This window comes from Anser cygnoides, chromosome 1 (genome assembly GCF_040182565.1).
Source record: "Anser cygnoides isolate HZ-2024a breed goose chromosome 1, Taihu_goose_T2T_genome, whole genome shotgun sequence".
NCBI classification, from domain to species: domain Eukaryota; kingdom Metazoa; phylum Chordata; class Aves; order Anseriformes; family Anatidae; genus Anser; species Anser cygnoides.
Window position 1 is genome coordinate 195,550,548 of NC_089873.1, and position 21,470 is coordinate 195,572,017.

The 21,470-nt window shown below is 39.2% G+C and overlaps 1 protein-coding gene across 2 annotated transcripts in view; it reads left to right on the forward strand.

Annotated features, from left to right (window-relative positions):
* GUCY1A2 (guanylate cyclase 1 soluble subunit alpha 2) overlaps positions 1-21,470 on the forward strand; it is a 171,033-nt gene that overhangs the window by 10,852 nt on the left and 138,711 nt on the right. For both annotated transcript variants that reach the window (XM_066989833.1, XM_048078173.2), the window contains exons 2-3: positions 5,391-5,452; positions 8,967-9,088. In XM_066989833.1, the coding sequence (XP_066845934.1) occupies positions 5,391-5,452; positions 8,967-9,088 (184 nt within the window). The remainder of the gene's footprint in view (positions 1-5,390; positions 5,453-8,966; positions 9,089-21,470) is intronic.

Below are 21,470 nucleotides of genomic sequence, written 5' to 3' on the forward strand. Positions count from 1 at the left end.
AGTTGGCCCAGAGCTTGTGGTCAGGAGCAGAGGATGGTTTAGCAGAGGTGGTGTGTTGGTACATGTCTGCTACACATTGGCTGATCAAGAAGTGAAAGCAGAGAAAACCTTCAGACAGCTGAGACAGCTGGAGGAAGCCTTAAAATTGCAGGCCTTAATACTCACGGGGGACTTCAGCCAATCCAATATCAACTGGAAGGGCAATAGAGATGCAGGAGATCTTTGGAGCTGATGGGGCGGGGGGTGGGGAGGTGGGTTTGGGGGGGGGAAATACTCTGCTGGAGCTATTGTTCAAAAGCAATGAAAACTGGTTGAAGATATAAAGGTTGATGGGAGCCTTGGCTACAGTGATTATGAGATGCTGGAGTTCAAAACACAGAGAGAAGTGGGAAAGATGAGTAAGTGGAATCACAGCCTCATACTTCAGGAGAGATTTTTCAGGAGATTTTGGCTTGTTCATAGATCTTGGCAGGATCCAACGGGCAACTAGCATGGAGGGTAGAGGGACACAGGAAGTTGTTTGATCTTTGGGGACCCTTTTACACCCTTCTCAAAGCTCCAGAATGGTTGATTATGGTATGCAGAATGTCAAAAAAGCATGGAAGAAGGCCAGCGTGGGTCAAGAGGTACCTCAGGACAGAGCTCAAATGCAAAAAAAAGATGTCTACAGAAGTTGGAAGCAGGGGTGGGCTGTCCTGGAAGAGTACAGAGCCGTTGCCTGAGCATGCAGGGATGGAGATAGGAAAGCCTCCCAGTCATGGCAATCAGGGGAGGTACCTGATGACTGGAAAAAAGCTAACATCACACTCGGCACTAAGAAAGATGAGGATCCAGGGAACTATGGACAAATCAGCCTAACTCTAGTCCCTGGGATAGTGAAGGAGCAAATCATTTTGGAAACCTTTTATGAGAAAAAAAAAAAAAAGGAAAGAAATAAAGGACAAGGTGGTGATTGGGAACAGCCAGACCAAATTTTACCCCTTTACACCCTTTAATACCCTTTGTATGCTTTTATGCCTTTTTACAAGGATGAATTGTACCTGACCAACCTGATTGACTTCTGTAATGAGATGACTGGCTCAATGGATGAAGGGATGTTGTTTACCTTGCCTTTAGAAAGGTCTTTGGCATGGTCTCCTATAGTGTCCTTAGAGCCAAACTGGTGAGGTATGGACTGCATAAGTGGATGATAAGGTGGGTGGAAAATTGACTAGACCTTTGGGCTCAAAAGGTGGCAATCAGTGGCAAAAAGTCAAATTATCAACCAACTACCTCTGCATTTTCTTCAGGGATTGATAAGGAGGCCAGCAAAGGACTACCAGGATGGTTAGACTATGGAGCTTGTGACATCTGAGGAGTGGCTGGGGAAGCTGCATCTGTTCAGCTTTTAAGAAGAAACAGTTTTGAGCTGTATTGCAGTCTACAGTTACTTGATCATGGGATATGGGGAAGATAGAACTGGACTTTTCTCAGGGGTGCACAGTGGAAGAATGAGAGGCAGGAAAGCTGGAAAATGGGAAGTTCCAAATCAATATTTGAAAAAAAAATGTTATGAGGGTGATCAAACACTGGCACAGGTTTGGATCTCCATTGTTGGAGGCACTCAAAACTCATCTGGAGAAGGATCTGAGCAACCAGTTCTAACAGGTATGACTCTGAGCAGGACATTGAACTATGATACTTTCAAAGGCTCCTTCAAATGTATATGAACCTGTGATTCTGTGATTTTTTTACAGTTTCCTTTGACACATTAGGGTTAGCCATGGCTTGCTATCTGGATTCAGAGTTAATTCAGGGAAGTCCTATAGCCTCTACTATGCAAAAGATCAGTCAGATTATTTTCAGTGGTTCCTTCAGCCTTATATTTTATCATTCCAGATGGAGCTTGGACATGATCTGGTATGGCAATTTTTGGATTAATTTACATGTAACAATAGCAGTACTGTCATGTCTAAATTTGGATTGCCCTTAGAAACCTGAACTGATGTAACTGTTTCGCAATGCAGATAAAAGAGCAGTAAATCATTATAATCAAAATAAATCATTAAAATTTACTGTTTTAGGTAATAAATGCTATTATATATATATATATTTAACTGTAAGTGGTCTTGAAGTTTTAAAACCATTTCAGTAAACAAGGGCCACTGGGTACCTGCATGGCATAGACTTACATTGCAGCAGAGGAAGTGCATTATTATAAGCTGTCTTTTATCTTCCCTAACAGCAGAAGTTATGCTTCTTTGAGAGATGATGTGTATTATGCTACTAGAAGAAGGTTTAGTTATTTTGTCTTCATCAAGTCTTGCTGTTGGATGCAGAAAAGAGATGAAAATGTTTTCCTACCCACTCTCTCTCTCATAGGCAATGCAGAGTCAGTAGCGGAAGAAGTAGAACACCAAACTGCTTGTGTAGGCAGCTGTAGGCAGGTGTCATTTTTCTTCTCTCCCTTTTATTTAGTCATGGCAAGATGGTCATAGTGACAGAATTACAGCTATAGCAAAGGTACATTCACCACTGATTACAATAAACTGAGAAGGTGAGCACAGTGGCTCTTTAACCACGCACAGTGACATGCCATTCTTGTCAGAAATGGAGAAGGACTTTGTGACTCAGGTTGGTTTTCATATTAACTATGGGCACAATGCACAGAGCTCTGTTTATGACCAGTGTTTTAATCTGAAATCCTACTTTTTGCTTTAATATTTTACTAGTATTTGTACTTACATTTTAATTATTTTCTAATATTTGGAAGGATATGCCAGTAAAAAGGTGTATGAGTGTATGGGATTGTATAAAGTTCTCTGACAGTACTTAGGCAGATGATTTAGCTTACAGAGGAGAGTTAGTAGTACGTGAGCTATTCTTATTTCATTCAGCACTGTGGGAGAAGGGAGGTGATTGATGAAATAAGCTCGGGACTTGGAGGTTGCTTATATGGTCAAATCTTGAGGTATTCAAATGGGTTTTTCCCTGGGTAAGAAGTGCAACATCTGTGCATCAAGAATGAGAAGGGGCCAGACAATCCCCAGAGGACTGCTTAAGTGTCATCAAGCTGCGAAAGTTCTTGAGAACAGAAAAATGCTATTTTTCTTCCTCTCCACTATGGAACCAAGCATTGCTGCCTTCCATACGCTCGCTGTAAAAGTACTTTGGGGGATCCAGAAATGAGATCTAATTCAACAATCAAAAATTTCCAGTGTTCTATGTTTCATGTCAGAGGAGGTCCTGGTGGAGTACTTAAGTTCTGTGTGTAGGAGTGGGGCTGAGGGAAATGCAGTATGGAAATAGGAGATGGCAGCTGTCTAGACCTCTTTATTTAAAGCCATTTTACTTTGCCTGATTGGTAGAGTGGGAAAATACATCTTTTCTATATGTGAAGAATGGATTTTTGTGCCTACTGAGCACAGGAAAGCTTTTGAGTTTCTGAGAGAACATGCCGTGAAATATGTTTGTAGCCCATCAGGCCTAAGGACCTCAACACCTCCCATACAACTAAGGAGGGATGAATTTTTGGTACGTGGTGGTTTCATTCATATGACACTTCCACTGTGTTTTGCAAAAGAACACATAACTTTTAATGCCCTTTATCACAGGAAACCTAGCTCCTGCAGAGATGTGAAGTAATTATCTGATAAAGTATTATCAAAAAATAATAATAATAAAAAACAAACCCAGAAAAACTATTTCAAGGTTGACATGTATTTTGAGCTTATTTTTGCAAATGCATACATTTCTACACATTTGAATTCAAAGGGGAAGACAAGTTCATATAATATGGTATTATTATTATTTTTTTTTTTACAGTTGCACAAACCTGGTATAGTCTTTTGCATTCCTGCCATCATCAAAACAAATACCTCTTTCTGCAAACTCACGAGCAACGTTAGGAAGAATGGTCAGGTCTTGAAGTGCTGAATCTGCACAGCAGACAGCAAAATCTGAGACTTTCAAAGCTGATGTTGGTTTGAATGAAATCACCTCAAATTGTGGTTTTTCAAGAATGAAAGAGCTCAAATTAAGGGACACTTCAACTATTACTTTCCAAAATAATTAGATGTCTTTTTCAAAAGGTAGAGAAATACTAAATGTCTATAAAATTTGAGTGTCTGGTGCTTCTGCTGAGTCTGATCAGAATATCCCTGGGTGCCTTTGAGACAGAAGGAAGGATATTTAAAGGATACTTAAATCCAAGTAGGGTACCTTTGTCTGATCTCTGTCACCAGGACAGAATGTACAGGTGAAAAACTTCAGATTTAGTACAAGCCAGCCATTCTGAAAGAAGGATGTTTTGTCATAGTGTCTTGAAGCTGCAACAGGGGCGGTTCAGACTGGATATCAGGAAAGGGTTCTTCACTGAGGGGGTGGTCGGGCACTGGGACAGGCTCCCCAGGGCAGTGGTCATGGCACCGAGCCTGCTGGAGTTCAAGAAGTGTTTGGACAATGCTCTCAGACACACGGTCTGATTTTTTGGGTGGTTCTTTGGGGACCCAGGAGTTGGACTTGATGATCCTTGTGCGTCCCTTCCAACTCTGGATAGTCTATGATTCCATGATTCTGTAAGTGACTTGGAACATTCCAAAGAGAATAACTTGGATTTTACATTTGCTTGATTTACCCAAAGATCGCTCACGTATTAATTCAAAAAAATAGGAACAGCAGCACTGGCAGTAGCAGCAGTATTAGTAGCAGTAGCAGTAGCAGTAAGGAAAATAGACACATATATGAACATATGTATTTTGGTGAATACTGTAGTGGTATTAATAAAGAAAATAAACACAGATATGCACATACATTGCTTGGTGAACACCTGTTAAAGTGGAACAGCGTATAAATGCTTGAAGCATGTCATGATTTTCTTTTGATGAACTTGAGCTTCCTCATGATTTAAAAGATAACTTGGGAGTTACAACTTGTCAGGAAAGCAAGCAAAAATAAATTATGTCTTTATAATCTTCTTTAATGCAAAATGCTCTAGTGAGCATACAAAGTTTAAAAACCCAAATGGCTTTTCCAGGATATACTTTCAGCACAAAATGATAGCATTTTCTTGCAGACTATTTTAAATTTATTATTTTAAAGTAATGAGATAATTGGTAGGTGATAGTTTGGGAGAGCTATTAGTGAAGTGGCTTCTTTGTTATGCACAAATAGTCTTGTTAGCAGTATAAATTATGTCTTATTGTAAAATTCATTCTTACTTAAATGTTTAAATAGTGAAGTAAGATATAAGGAACGAGTAATATTTCCTATCTATTGCCATGATTGGCACCTGACAGGTAGATAATTTGAGGAGTAAAACTGGGGCAAAATAGTGTATTGGAAGATTTGTTAATTAAACTGTGCTATACTTCCATAATCTTACTTTTTTTTTTTTTTTTATTCTTCCATAGCCTCAGACTATTCGGCAAACTCTTCAAAGGACACTGCAGTATTTTGAGCATCAAGTTATTGGGTAAGTGTTAATGTGAGGTAGTGAAAGATGCATGGAGTGTTTTCCTTTATGCTTTCAAAGCTATGGCCTTGACTGACAAGCTTTTTAATTTTTCTCACAAATTCTTAGGGAAGCTCTGGGGTAGCAGTACACATTAGAGATGTTAGTGATAAACTGCTGTTGAGTCCTGCTTTCATTCAATCCCATCACAGCATGACTGCTCCTCTAACATTGACATTTCCTATATAAGGAGAATGAAGGAATCTTTTTATAAAAGTATAGGATCTACCCCAATTTGCTTTTTGTAGAACCACATGAGATTTCTGGAAAATGTATTTATGCTATGACCTGAGGCCCCAGTCTTGCAAAGTCCTACATCATTTCTTGTTATATACATGCGTAAGATTGCATACCATACTTGCAGGTTTTTTGCAGAAGCAGGGCAGAAAACCACCTACTAAGAGTTCAATAAGAAAATTAAGAGATGACTGAGGAGTAAAAGGAAAGTGATAGCAATTATCATCATGAAAACCTGAGCCGTTCTCTGAGTGATTAAAATAATCTCCTTTCAAGCTTTTTCTTACCTGCACAAGTATTTTATTGTCACAGACAGCTCATGTTTCTAACAGAGTCAGAATACAATGGCTGCATGTCTATAGCCCTTAAATGGTGGTGCCATGTGACAAATGAAGAATGCTGTCCTCTGAATTTAATTACACAGATGTAAGGGAATTTTTTTTTCAGGCAGCGCTCAGGGTCTTTTCAGAATTTATGACATTGTTTTGAAGCTCAGTGCACTGGAGGAAATTGTCCTTGCATGTTTCTCAATGTTTGGTTAAAATTCAAAGGGTGCCCTAGCTTGGTAGATGACATTTGCAATGTTAGCACATTTGGCTGGCACCTGAGGGCAGTGAGGGAGCCAATCTTGGCAGATAATTATGATGTCGACCACAGGACAGGCAAAGGGAGAAGACTTTTGGCTGCCACTTTGTTCAGATCCTAAAAAAATTGCTTGAAGTCTCATGTTAGGAGACTTCAGTGGGTGAAACAGTGCCTTGCAAAAAGCATATGTGCAAAAACAATGCAGCTTCTAATTTATGGCCACATGTGGTTTACATATCCTTATTTTAATGGACAAAGTTTAAAAATGGGACACTCCGGAAACCTGTAATTCCCGTAACTTATGGCACACTTTGACTCAAGTTTTTGAATGCCAATGTAATTTTAAGTACAACTCAGTCAGTGAAAGTCAAAATTGTCTCTTGATGTCGTCTATTTGTCCTGTCTGGAGATCCATACTGTGTATACGTACTGTGGGGGGCTGACTTTCGTCAGCTGCAGGCTTCACCCTGCTGCTCTCTAACTCTCTCTCCTCAGCAGGGCAGTGGGGGGAAATAAGATGAAAAAAGCTTCTGGGTTAAGATAAAGTCAGCAAAATTCTTTCCCAGTTACCGTCACGGGCCAAACAGACTCATCTTGGGGCAAATTAATTTAATTTATTGCGAGTGAAAATAGAGTAGGATGGTGAGAAACAAAGACAAAACTAAACCACCTTTCCCCCAGCCCCTCCTTCACAGGCTCAACTTCACTCCTTCATCCCCAGCTGCTTTTCCTCCTCCCTCCATGTGGTGAAGGGGAGTGGGGGTAGCTGTCAGGCCCCAATAGCACCTCTCAGCTGCTCCTTTTTCCACACACTTTTGCTCTGCTCCACCATGAGCTGCCCATGGCTGCAGTTTGTTGAGGGCATACCCATCTGTGCCAGCATGGGGTCTTCCCCTGGCTGCAGGGTGTGCAGCTACACACCGGTGCTGGTGCCTGGAGCACCTCCTTCCTCTCTTTCTTCACTGCCCATGCTGTTCATGCAGTTGTTTCTCACACTTTTTTGCCTCATCCCTCACACCTCCATGTGTTTTTTTGCCCTTTATTAGACACGTATTCTCAGAGGCACCACCAGCATTGCTGCTGCACCCAGCCATGCCCTGCGGCAGGGCCACTGAGGCTGGCTGGAACTGGGTGGAGCAGCTGGAGCCAGCTGGGGCTGGCTGGAGCCAGCTGGAACCACCTGGAACCATCTCAGACTGAGATCAGGGTGGTGAAGCCCTGGAACAAGTTGCCCAGAGAAGCTGTGGATGCCCCATCCCTAGAAGTGTTCAAGGCCAGGCTGGATGGGGCTTTGAGCAACCTGGGCTAGTGGGAGGTGTCCCTGCCCATGGCAGGGGGTTTGGAATGACATGATCTTTAAGGCCCCTTCCAACCCAAGCCGTTCTATGATTCTATGAAATGTTCATTAAATCTCCTGTCCCAGTCGAGAGCAGAGGTGAGCTATGGCCGTGGTACCATTCCAGGAAGCCTGTGGTATTTATTGGCTGTGGAGGCCTGGCCACGTGGCTTGGTTGTGGCTTTGGGCTCTGGCTTTGAGCTCAGGCAGTGGGTCAGGATGTGGTGTCCCTCTGAAGCAGGATAAAGTTTCTTTTTCCTGCAACGTGGCCTGGTGTCACCAGGGGCCACTGAGTGGTGAGTAGTCACTGCAGTGTGAACCAGCAACCTTCAACCTTGCTCCACGTGGAAAACCAGTTTGTTGTTGGAGTAACCGGATGTGCAGTCTGAATTCTTTCTAGCATTTTCCATGGGTGCTGGCAAAACAGGCACTTGTTTTTTTCAGAAGTTAGTCAGATGAGGAGTCCAGTCCTTAAAACTGCTATTCATGATTTATGAAGTGTAAACAAAGTATGAAAGCATAACAAAACTGTTAATAAAATACTCATTAAAAATCTTTGTGCATTGAGCAAAATCAATTATACATTTTTCCAAGTGCATTATCACTCTGTTGTAACACTTTCTTCACTTGTGTTTCCTCCTCCATCCTCGTTATCACCTGCATAAAGCTTTGTATTAAACACAGTCTGAGCTTCTGTTCTGTTTCTGTTGAATTAAGGAAAACCAATGCGGCAAGGCTAAATCAAATAGAATAATTTAGATGTCAGCTGCTTCCTTGTCAGTCTGAGCACAACTCTGTACCTTTCAGCAATTGTGGGATTTTTTATTTTTTCTTTTACAAGCTATAACACAAACTTCATCTCTTCAGAAGATAATCCACAGAGAAAGCTAGGTTTTATACTTGCAGTGCTAACATAATGTGGCATGGAAGATTTCCTCTTATTAGATACTCTCCATTGCCTCATAAACATCCTACTTGGAGCTTACTGTAAAACTTTGTTACAGCATCCAAATGGGAATGAAGTATGACAGATATTCCTGATACCCTTCCGTCATGCCTGAATCCTTTGGTACTTTTTTTTTTTTTTAATGCATTTATTCTCATTGCAGATAATGTTCCAGATTCTAGTATAATGTTACTAGTACCCAGGTTACTAATGTCATCTGTGTGGGAATACGTATGAAGCGGGTGATGGAGGGGGAAAGCGGGAAGAGACAAGGGAGGCTAGAGGCATTATTTACTACCATTTCTGAAAGGTATTTGTCTATCTTGCGTTTGTGTAAGGAGATGCCGTAACTTCTTTATTTTTTACTGTAGTTACAGGGATGCAGAGAAGAATTTCCACAATATATCAAATAGATGCTCCTATACAGACTGCTCTGGCAATGAAGAAGCTGAAGATGTCTCAGGAATTCTCCAGTGTACAGCTAATGTACTTGGTATGTATTTTTTCAAGGGAATTTGTTACCTTCAGCTGAAAGGTATACTGACCATCTTATTACCAGCAGTGCACCAAGGCATTTTAGTTCTAACAAAGGAAATTTAGGATGTAGGCAGCTACGTATCATTGCACTGATATCTCGTGTCTCCTTTTTAACACATATTTTCTACCTTTGAGACAACACAGACTGATTTTTCAGTGGAGGTACATTCAGTGAAGATGCATCAAGTCAGGTTGATGTCAGTGATTGGGGAGGTTTCACAGGGTTTGAGCTGAAATGAATTTGCATCTGTCCAGGCCTGGGTCTCGGAATTATTTCAAAAAGTGTTTTATGATTCAGCGATTTAAGAACCACAGATGCTCTTAGGGTCTATGGACCTGATGTGTAGAGGTCCTGAGAAACACAGAGCAGGATGACATGAAACATTTTGGAAACTGACATTCACACTGAAGAATGCTTGCTGCAAGAAACTAGAAATGTTGCATGTCAAGATGGTGTCATCCATCACTGAAATGCAACTGTCTTACTAGGGTGCACCAACAATACACAGCAAACTCCTGAAAATTACCTGGGGAGCCTTAGCTTCTCTCTGTAGTGTCACAGGAAGCCACCTGTTTTGTGCTGATGGCTCCAGTCAGGTGTCAAGGCTTCATTTAGCAGTGCTGGTGAGTTGTATACAGGAGTTAATGAAACAAGTACTTGTGCTTTCAAATTGTGGTGTCAAAACCAGATGGCTGGCTATTTGCATTCACACTTATTATATACGCAAATAACTCTTCTTCCCTAGTTGTTACTAAGTTTTACTGGTTTTCAGTCAGACCTGTGTTGCTGATACAAATCTACCAAGAAAGACAAAAAAAAAAAAAAAAAAAAGCAGAGCTCAACACTGAGAACTAAAATTTTGATTGGGGTTGTTTTAACTGTTTTAGTTCTATGAAACTGATCATCTTCCTTGTTTTAGAGTAAACTTTACAGCTCAAGCTTTAACCATTAGGCATTTATCTATATTTTACAGGGATCTGTAAGGAGGAAAAGTAGTAACTGCTTTTAAAGTTAATTGTTTGAAAGCAGAAATTCCTGATTTATTTGTGATAGTCATTTGCAAAGTAGAAGAGCCAATGTTACACAGCGCTACTTCCAGGACTGCAACAGTCGACAATAAAATTTTCATTATGTTTTAAGACATGAAGTGGTCTTATATATGAATTATATACAATCATGCCATCTACTACCAAGAAAGTAATACCAATCTTGGTCATGTTGTTGGTTGATGTCAGTTTATCAGCATTATGTGTGTTTGGGCTCAGTCCGGAGGTCAAGTAGCTCACCCATTTGCAACACAGTGGCTGAGCTGTTGTAGCTGTCTGTGCCCACTGCTGTCTAGTGTCATTTGTCATCCACTGCTTTCATGGGAGTCTGAAAGGGAGAGTTGTTGATGATCCTTCTCTGCAAACAAGGCCCTGGGGGTCCTGATGGGCAGCAAGTGAGTCCTGATAGTAAGTGCAGCAGTGAGTCCTGGCAGCAATGATGGTCAATGGCAGCCTAGGCTATGTGAACAGGGGCAGAGATACAGATTGAGATGAGTGCTTGCCCCCCTCTACTCAGAACATGTTAGACCACATCTGCATTACAAAATCTGGGAGCCCATAAACATGGGTAAGTTAATAAGCTGAGGGAGTTCAGTTGAGGCCCTTGAGATGGTGGAGCATGGAGCACCTACCCTGTGAGGCTGGGGGAGCTGGGCTTGGTCAGCCTGGAGCAGAGATGGTGTTTGAAACCTCTGTAGCCTACAAGGTTGTGGGGGAAACAGTCAGGGTCTTCACAGTGGTGCAGAGTGAGAGACAATGGCCTAAATTAAAACTGGAGATGGACAGGCTGATTATTCTTCCCCATGAGGACCCTCAGGGAGTGGCACAAGTTGCCCAGAGAGATTGTGCAGTCTCTGCCCTTGGAGATTTTTAACCACAACTGGGTGAAGCCCTGAGCAACCTGGTCTGAATGACCTGGCAACTTCTGGGATCTCTCCCACGTTGAAAACTTTTCTGATTCTGGCCCAACACACAGCTAACAGGAAGCAGCTGGTGATACCATGATGACATTTTTGCTAGTTGACTACTGAGCTTTTTTTCTGAACTTTTATATAGCACTCAGAACACTTGGGACTGTACTTATAATGTCTAAACTCTATTTGCTTTTTCATTGGAGGCCTCGGTAAGCTGCTGAAATTAGGGTGGAAGGTGCAAAAGATGACATTTTGGTTCATTGTAGGATTCCTCTGACCTGATAATATACAGGATAAACCTGCAGAATTTTTATGGCATTGTGCAGCTGGAGAGTCTTTCTTCGGTGATGCACAGGACTGAAGTCTGAGCTTGTATGATAATTAAAGATGTGATATACCTTCGTTGTCAGGTGAATACTGTGGGTCATATTCTGCCCACAGAAAGTCTGGACCACCATGTACTACTGACAAAAAAAATCCTTCTGGATTTTGTATTTGTATATGATTTGCATGTCTATCTTTTCTGTCTGAAACTGTTAATCAGACTTGGTACACTCTGTGAAACACCTAACATATTCTAGTTTAGAGATGACTCTGCTTTCCTGTCAGTCAAAGTGCTTTTTCCTTTGTCAATTGCCTTATCCTGCAAGATGCTAAGGACTGTCAGGGAGGTTCTGAGTGCCTTTTGCTGCTGATCAAAGCCATGGGAAGAGGCTGCGCTTGGCACTTTCCACTTTTGGGTCACTGAGAGAATTAAGAACACATTAAATTGTAAATATATCCAGTATTAGTTATAGAATATTTTGTTTGCATTTTTTAATAACTGAAAGCTAACTCTCGGAAACAAGCGCTGTGAGTGATAAGGCAGGACTAATACAAAATAATGACTTCGTAACACCATTTATGTATTAATGTTATTGATAAAACCCGACAAATTAGATATTCAGTACTCATATCACCGTGAAGCAAAATAGTGTTCTAAAAACAGTTATGAATATATTTTTGTCTTTAGAATGCTTTTAAATCAATATGTTAGTTGTGGTCCCTTAGCATCACTGAGTGATGTTCAGCCTGGTTTTTCAGTGGTTTTCTCACAGTCTGTGCATGTCAGGGACAGAACAGACTGTTTGAATCACAGTGTAGGAGTAGCAACTAGGCATTACTGTCTTGGGGAATTATTAAAATTGATTTTGTTGAAAATAAGTTCATAGAGATTTACTCTTGGAAAACCTCACATTTTAAAGACCAAATTTGAGATCATACTAAAAAATAAAAAATAAAAAAACCTCTGTGAGCAAAGCACTAACATAATTTAAAAGCAATACTTTCCTTCTCCTTTATATGGGACAAGAACATACGGAAATGAGCAGTAAAACCAGCTTCCTCATTTTAATTGTTAGCTCCTATCACAACAGTAAATAGTTAATGGAGGCTGCATAATTAATTCTCACACGCACAGTTATTTTTCTGGTTGAATAAGGATTAGTAAGAGATTTTTCTATGTAAGAAGAACGTAACCACATAGATGTGAAATTGGAGCAACTGGCATTCCTGAGACTGGAGACAAGAATGAATCTGACTGTGACAGCGGCTAGTGAATCTGTTGAACCAAATCTGGCTTTCGATTTATTTATATGAGTGGTAACAGGGATTTGCTGTCTAGGGCAGCAAGGAAGTGTTTTCTTAAAGGTGCTTGGCAGCAACCTCATGATCTCTTGCCTTAGATAATGTCAACATGAATCACCTCTCCTGACCCTCTAACTGCCTCTAAAATAGTCATTTAGCATTCCTTATTCATCAGAAGACAGTGAAGGCTGAAGTCATTAGTAAGCCTGGAAGACTGCGAGCAGATGCTTCGCACCATGGTCCTGGTGCTTACACTGCTCACAGCACAGTACTGACTGCATGCTGTACACTCAGCGTGGTGTGTGTGGTTTATCATGCATGAATACTGGAATTTTTCTCCTGTCAAGTCGTCACTAAAGTGTGACACTATCTTCCTGCAGTGGATGAGCCTGATTCTTCTTGTCTCCTTGGTAAGTTATTCCTGCTACAAGTCCATAGACATCAATAGAAGTCTTTTCTGCTTTAATCCACTGTAATTAAGGGAGCCAAGTCCATCATGCTCAAAAACTGTAAACCATGTTTGATATCAGATCAATGACACAGCTTTCCTTTGTGGTGACAGCTTCCATGGCTGGAATATTTAATTCTGTATCCTTTTCAAAATAGTCCAGACAGCTTTATGACAAGCTCTGCTTTAATTAATTGGTGCATGTGCAGTTTTTTCAGTGTCCTCCATAAGCATATCATCCAAAGGAAAAACAAATATCAATATGTTGGAAGCTGGGCAAAAAGAGAAGAGAAATCCTAGTCTTTAAAGGGGGCCATTATAAAGTTTCTAGTTTGAAATAGAATATTTCAAAGAATAAATGCTGGTATGTTTTATCCCGTTGACTCAGATAATGCCTTTAGCAGGCTAGCTGTACGCTGTTCCGAGCAGATTTGTGCTGTTAGTCTGAACTTACTTCAGAAATAATGATAAGAAAAAGATTCCTATGATGAAGTATATTATCTGGATGACTACTGCATTTCTATATTAAGTGACTATAAATTTACACTGAGGTACGTTAGAGAGAAAGAGTGTATCCAAAGAGATTTCTTGTTTGACCTTAGGCAAGTTTTTATTCTTTCTGTGCCTCAATTTCCCATCTGTATAGTGGAGATAACAATTTCTTTTTAATCCTTTAAGCCATTTGTCAGTGCTGGTTAGATTTTAACATTCTCAAAGCAAAGATGTTTTCATACCATTTGTACATTCAGCATTTTGAGCAATGATGGCCAAATCTTGTTTGGGACTGCTTTTCTCCCCATAATTTAAAATAATTTTATTTCAAGTGAGATTGCAGCATGCATTTGGACTTATTGCAGCTAGTCAGAGAACAGCAGAGGACTTTCACGGAGCTGCAGATTGAAACTTTGGATACAGGAAAATAAGGATGAAAATGTTTTTAGTAGTTAGTCTGTATAATTCCTACTTTAGAATTTATGTAGGGAATTTTTGTTGTGATATAAATCCTTCCTGACCTGTCTTCTGCTTACCTGTTGGACAGATATTCTAAGCAGGTATGTGTTACAGAGCTTTGTGAAGCAAGAGAAAAATGCCCATTTTTTTCATTTTCATCACCATTGTGTAGTTCTGGTATATCACAATATTATTGAACATCCCAATTGCACAAACTAGGTACAACAGCCTTCACCTCACATCCCTGAAGCACCCTTTGCAAACACTGCACACAATTAATGCAGTCTTTGTGGACATGAACTACACTCTTATTTCAAGCCTTCACAAAGCGAAGGGGAGTTTCATGGAGGGACTTACCTGTTTTCCTTTAAATACCACCAGTGTTTCCTTTGGAGCCTCTTTGCAGGAACTGTATAATCTGTCATAACTTTTGATATTAAAGCTAATAGAAAGTAACCTAAATGCATAAATATCTATAAAAGTTTGCCATCTTGTGCAAAGTTTACAAAGTGGAAGTAGACATTCATACCCAGTCCTTAATGACACGGAAGAAATATTGTCTTTAAAGTCTATTTGCATATTAGAGTACAGTATCTACATTGTATGTACTGCAGCACTGTGCTATATATACTGCATAATTAACACTTTTGCAACACCTTGGGCACACAGCCTGAAGTTAAAAATGCACTAGTATCAGATAGTTGTTTCAACAAGGAGGCCTGGAGAAATAATTGCACCTATCCACCTTTTAATTGGTTAAGATACAGAAAAACATTGTCTTCCTTTTCTTTTATTCAATATATTAATTTATGCAAAACAATTCTTTTTCATCTATTATAAACATTTAGCTTCTAAACTCTTAGAACAATAACCTAACTTTCCTTAAAAAATGCACAGCGTAAATCAATGACAGCTGTTAGCTCCACACATAGACTTAAATGTATAGCAAAATTTTTTCCTGTTAGACATTTTTAACTTATAGGTTAATTATAATGCTCTTCCTCTTGGTTTTGCTCCTGAGAGTGGTGTGAAGACTTGGCTCCTCTGTCATTTCTAAGTGAATATCTTTTTGGGCATCTTCCATTTGGAGTATGACATGCCATGGAGGCAAGGATTCACAGATGTCCCAGTGATGTATGCAAAATCCTACCCCAGAGCCCTGTCCCATCAGGGAGATAAATCATTCAGCCCCAAGACGATGAAGAGGTGGAATCTGTTGTTGGTGCAGGGGTTTAGAGAGCTCTTTCTCTGGGTGAAATTTGCATGTCACCACCAAAGAAGATAGGTGCCGTAGGCAGCTTTATAATGAGTGAATCACTTCATCCCTAAATACATCTGGCAGGTCTGTTCCTTAGTGCAAAGGACATAATTCTATAAAAGTCTTTTGTTCTTTTGTTCAATTTGTCAAAATTGAAGAACTTTGTATCTGAAACTAAGAAAGTTTCAGCTTTTACCCATATTTTCTTGTTACAAAGAAATAAATTTTAGATCTTTCTGGTAACTAATAATAATGGTTTGTCATTGCTGAGAAATGATACATTTGAGGAGAAAAGAAATACATTGAAAAGGAGATGCTGGGGCAGATCTCAGCCTACAGTGAGATTAGACCAGATGATGTAACTGGAAAAGATAATAGAATCATAGAATCACAGAATGGTTTGGGTTGGAAGGGACCTTAAAAATTATCTAATTCCCACCCCCCTGCCATTGGCAGGGACACCTCCCACCAGACCAGGTTGCTCAAAGCCCCATCCAATGTGGCCTTGAACACCTCCAGGGATGGGGCATCCACAGCTTCTCTGGGCAGCCTGTGCCAGGGCCTCACCACCCTCACAGTGAAGAATTTCTTTCTTTCTAATCTAAATCTCCCCTCTTTTAGTTTGAAACCATTCCTGTCATTAGTCTGCCCAAGCAAAGAGTTGCTCTCCATCTTTTTTATAAGTCCCCTTTAAGTAACGAAAGGCTGCAACGAGGTCTCCCCGGAGCCTCTCTTCTCCAGGCTGAACAGCCCCATCTCTCTCAGCCTTTCTTCACAGGAGAGGTGCTCCAGCCCTCTGATCATCTTCATGGCCCTCCTCTAGACTTGCTCTAACAGCCCCACATCTTTCTTGTGCTGGGGGCCCCAAACCTGGACACAGCACTCCAAGTGGGGCCTCACAAGGGCAGAGCAGAGGGGGACAATCCCCCCCTCCACCTGCTGCCCACCCCTCTGTTGGTGCAGCCCAGGATGGTGTTGGCCTTCTGGGCTGCAAGTGCATACTGCTGGCTCCTGTAGAGCCTTTCGTCCACCAGAACCCCCAAGTCCTTCTCTGCGGGGCTGCTCTCAATGAGTTCTCCCAGTCTGTGCTCCTGTCTGGGATTGCACGATGGAGAAGGGTTTGGCACAGTGACTGCTCAGCAGGTGCCTGAAAACTGTAAATGCTTATATATTTAAGGTACATAAATTAGTATCAGTTTCCATTTCCTTTCAACTAAGAAGTGCAGATAGTCATTAGAATGCAACTAATTTAGGATACACAGCCTTATTTATAATTAAAGTGGTTGGTTTACAAATGGTGTAAAAGGAAACTTTACATGGCCCAGAGGACTGGCAACACTAATGGATTTTAATAATACTTGGAACTCCATCCTTGGGGGGGGAACTAAGCTATACACACAGGGCTGCTATTATTTAGCAGATGTCACACTACACTGTCAGTAGAAAAGTAGTCTAAACAAAAATCACATAATTTATGTGATTTTAAAACTGAGATGAATACATCTAAATTAGGAAAGAACAAATATTTATGTCAAATGGCCTTAGACTTCCCACTCTCAAACCAGAACTATTTATTGTTACAAAGCAGATGAACTACCAGTAGATAGTGAGCAGTTTCAAGATATGATGTACATTAATATCTTGTAGAAGTCTATTTATAAAGTAGAGGACATTTTGGGCATGTCTCATTGACTAACTGTAGGAGTTTGCCGTTATTTTAGCTGCTGTGGGGTACCTGGTGTGGCCTCTGTCAAGCCCTCAAAAATGTGCAGGTCTTATTTAAGTCCTATATCCTGGCAGAAGTAACTATCTATCAGTCCTTTTGTAGATGTCTTGGATGCCTTATGAAGTCTCAAGTAGCACTGGATTTATATATTTAATCAGCTGAATTGATCCCTTTATATATGTGAATAACTATGAAAAACAATTTTGCATTTCACAGGAAATGTTTTTAGATTTCATGGCAATTTTATTCTTTCCAAGAAATGAAGTTCTGCTCCCTATGTGGATTCAGTGACATATATACTTAATGCAAAAGCAAATTTAAAACTCCTTTTTTATTGCTATTTGATCTCTAGAGTTAACATGAAACAAAATGCCTTACTTTTAGGAATCATCAACATACCGACTGCAATTTTCTTTAGATATACTGTGTGCAAATCGAAGTAGTGAAGTTTCCAGTTCGAGATGGGGGGTATCAAATGATGATTGTCTTGCTTCAGACAGCTTGCTTTTGCCTGCAGAACCGGCTGCTACTGAAAGTGCTGGATGGTGGAAAAAAAACCCACAAAACAACATTGCCTGTTCTTTTTAGCTCAGCTGAGCTTCTTGTGTCAGTATTTTGGAGCAGAATCTTTTACGCATAGCCTGAGTACAGGTGATTAGGATGTCACCGAGAGGTGGTAATTATAATGATATTTCTAAGCATAATTTATTAGAGAAGAACCTGACTTTAACAAAGAAAGAAAACGCCTCATTAAAAATTGGATTAAGCAAGTATTATAAGTGTGAAGAATATTTTTTCACAATAATTCTCATTTTTATTTTATGAAATGTAAGATATGTGGGCTCTGTATGGTGTTGTAAGAGAAGTGTAGTACAAATTTTACAGTTGTGTCAAAGGCATATGTAAAGGCATAAGATGATGCTATTGTGTTTATATAAAAGCCCTAAAACGGTAGTATGAAAAATACTGTCTGGCTTCCTAGAATGATATAAATTCATCATGATAATCAAGTAAGATCAAAGCCCTTTCTACAGTAATTACATACTGGTACTAGGCTCACTTACAAGCCAAATGATCCATCTAATGTACCTTCAGCATTAGCCTGTACACATCAAAGCCTTTTTTATTGAGAAAATAAATGCTGCTTTTCCTACTGTCTTTAAATTATGCCTTGGAATCCTAAACTGCCACCTGGCTTTCTGTCCAAAAGACTGTTTAAAAAAAAGATTATATTCATGCCAGAAATCTGCTAATCCAAAAACATTAAAGATTTTTTTTTTTTTTTTCTACAATTAAAGGTGGCAGATTCTGCTTTTGTCCACAGTATGAGTTCCGGACTTGCACTTTGAATTGTTCTATCCCCTTAATATTTGACATTTATATATTCTTAATGGGTATCCCAGGAAAAGGGTATTATTCTATGCCAAAGCTTTCAGATGCTGTCCACTTCACAACCATTGTCTTCATGATTTACCTTAAGGAATAGTTGGATGTCTTGTAATTGCTTCTGTGTGGACTGCAATGGAATTGATTACTTTGACATTTTTATCACATCATTCATCTTCTATTAGTTTCTGAAGAGACTATGATTTGTGATTTCCTTTATGGGAACAGATTTCTATCTAATTTCTCCAGACAGTAATGTACAAATTGCTTAGATATACTACATTAGTTCCTTGGCATTAGTTCCTTGTTGTGAGTTCACAGTTTACAGGAACTACTGAAAAGAAAATGAAGAAGGACCTTTTACTAGCATGGTACTCTGGGATGAAGTCATCTATTTTTGCTCCAGTTCAGTGGAATACTTAATTTCTGCTTTGATCCTATGCTTAAAGACTTTGGTCATTTTTGATCTGGCTCACAACTATAAGATCTTTTCTCTAAGTGTCATAGATCTGTAGAATCATAGAATGGTTTGGATTGGCAGGGACCTTAAAGATCGTCTAATAAACCATCTTTGAGACACATTTTCAAAGGATAACAACAGACTTTTAGAACTTTTATCATGGGTTTAAAAATAGTTTGTAATAGGGGACCATAGCAGTGCCTTCATTCTAAAGTTGCTTTGCCTTTTAATTTCCTTCTAAAAAGTGTATATTTAATTTCTCTCCACTATGGGCTAGAGTAAAAAATGGCATTTTAAGAGAAAGCAACAAAAAAGAAACTGCTATGGAAAAAAAAAAGTATTAAAGTTCAGAATATGATTTGTCCTCTTGTAGAAGTGGTTTAAGTGGTAGGAACACAGTAGATCACTTTCAAAGAGGAAAGTAAATTAGACTGAAGAATTCTTAGAATTTCATTGAGTATACCAGTACAAGGCTGGTAAATAGCAGAAGCTCAACATAAGACCACATGGCTTCAGCTGGGAAACAGAAGAGAGTAATGGGATGAATTTTGGTTTATTTTGTATCACTACTGTTAAGTGTCTTGGTGAAAATAAAAGAGACTTTTATTTTATTTATTTTATTTTATTTTATTTTATTTTATTTTATTTTATTTTATTTTATTTTATTTTATTTTATTTATTTTATTTTATTTTATTTTATTTTATATAATTTTTTTTTTGCTTACTTAATGATTGCAGGCTTGCACCCCTTAGGAAGCCCTATCTGTGTTGATGGGGGCCACCCACAAGGCAATATAGAAGTGCAGTGGCCTCTGTAATTGGAAGTGCTGGGCACACACACAAATCTCAAACAAATATATTTTTTTCTGGGTAGCTGAATATATATATATTTAATTAGAATGCCAGAGTGAAAAAGAAAGAATGAAAATACTAGCTTTTCAGAAAGGGATAGTAAATCATACTGAAAAATACTTTCCATTTTGATGAATGGAAAGTTGACTCACATTTACAGGGCCATCTTCAATGTGAATCACCCACCTGCAAACTTTAAATGAAAACAAAATGAAGATGCACAGAAAGAATATCGTGTGAGAAGGGTAAAAAGATTAGACTTTATGCAGATGGATAACTTGAAGGTTATAAAGAAGATTATTTTGAAAATTTTATTTGTCTTTTCTTAAAATAAAAGAAAAAAATCAGGAAATACTGAATATGTTGGAAATGGAAATCATACTGAATGTATGATTCATTTTTTAATGATTTAATTTTTAAAGATCACAATTAGCTTACGGAAGTCTCCAAACATAGTAAAGCATGCACTGTAGAGACAATGAATTCTGTGGATTTTTCTTAAAAAGCGGGATCTTCTATAACAGATAAAATTATCTCTTGACCTAGTAGCTCCCTCCTTTTCACTAAGACAAATATTTACTGTAACAGGAAGGGAGAAGCTTCCTCAAAAACATGTTTGTTCATGATCTTTCAGCAGGTTTCGCTTTTTTTTTTTTTTCTGTAGCGTCTGATACCAGGCACTGCTGGACAATATTTCTGAGCAGCTGCATAGCAGCCTGGTGTACTCTGACGTTTTCTGTCTTCGTAATGATGATCGTTTCTATCGTTTCTTGTAGCTAAGCCTATCCAGTCAGTACAGAGAAAGGGGGGAGGGGGGAAATACACAGAAGATACTCAAAAGATTGGGATCATTTTTATTGTACCAAATAAAAAGTTATGATGAAAGATATCTAGAGTTAATGTTTTATGTAAGGTATGTCTGTGCTTCTATTCATCATTTTTTTCAATAGGAGAGTCAGGATTGCTTCACTGAAAATACAGATAAAGTATTTAGTGCAACTTCATACAAGCGCAACACTGAAACCAAGAGCAAACAGAAAAAAAATAGTTTGTGTTTTCTTGTATAATAGGAATTTAAATAAAGGTTTTGATTTTAAAAAAATCATCATGCTTCAGGCAAAAATATACCTCCAATTGGAGAGGCTTAGGGAGAAACTTCCCCAATTGGTAGGTTATACTTGTTTGTTTTAGAAGGTGGTTTGACTTTGTTTAATCTTCTCAGTGTTTCATAGTGTCTATTATTAGAGATAAAATTCCTGGCTAAGACAGACCAGCAGTTTCGTCTGGCTTGGGCATATCCATTTTTTTATTCTGAGCTAATCTAATTTTCTGCTGGTACTGTGTGTAACTGAATTCAGAGCTAAAATGTTTTTAAAAGTAGTGGCACGTCCTCGAGCCAGGTCATTGACATAGGATAATTCATGTTGCTTGGAGTCAGTATGTTACGTCCAGATTGAACAGCCAGTCCTCCAGGGCAGACAACAAGACCAGTCTAAGACAATCAACAAAATCTTAGGCTAAATACTAAGATACAACTCCATTCAATGATAGTAAGACAAGGTTTACATGCGTAGCAGTGAACTGCAGGGTATCAAGTGATCGGTTCTGCATACCCTATTTTCAGTCAATGGTGCCAGGGCAAGTTACGATTTTATTGTAATGTTATACTT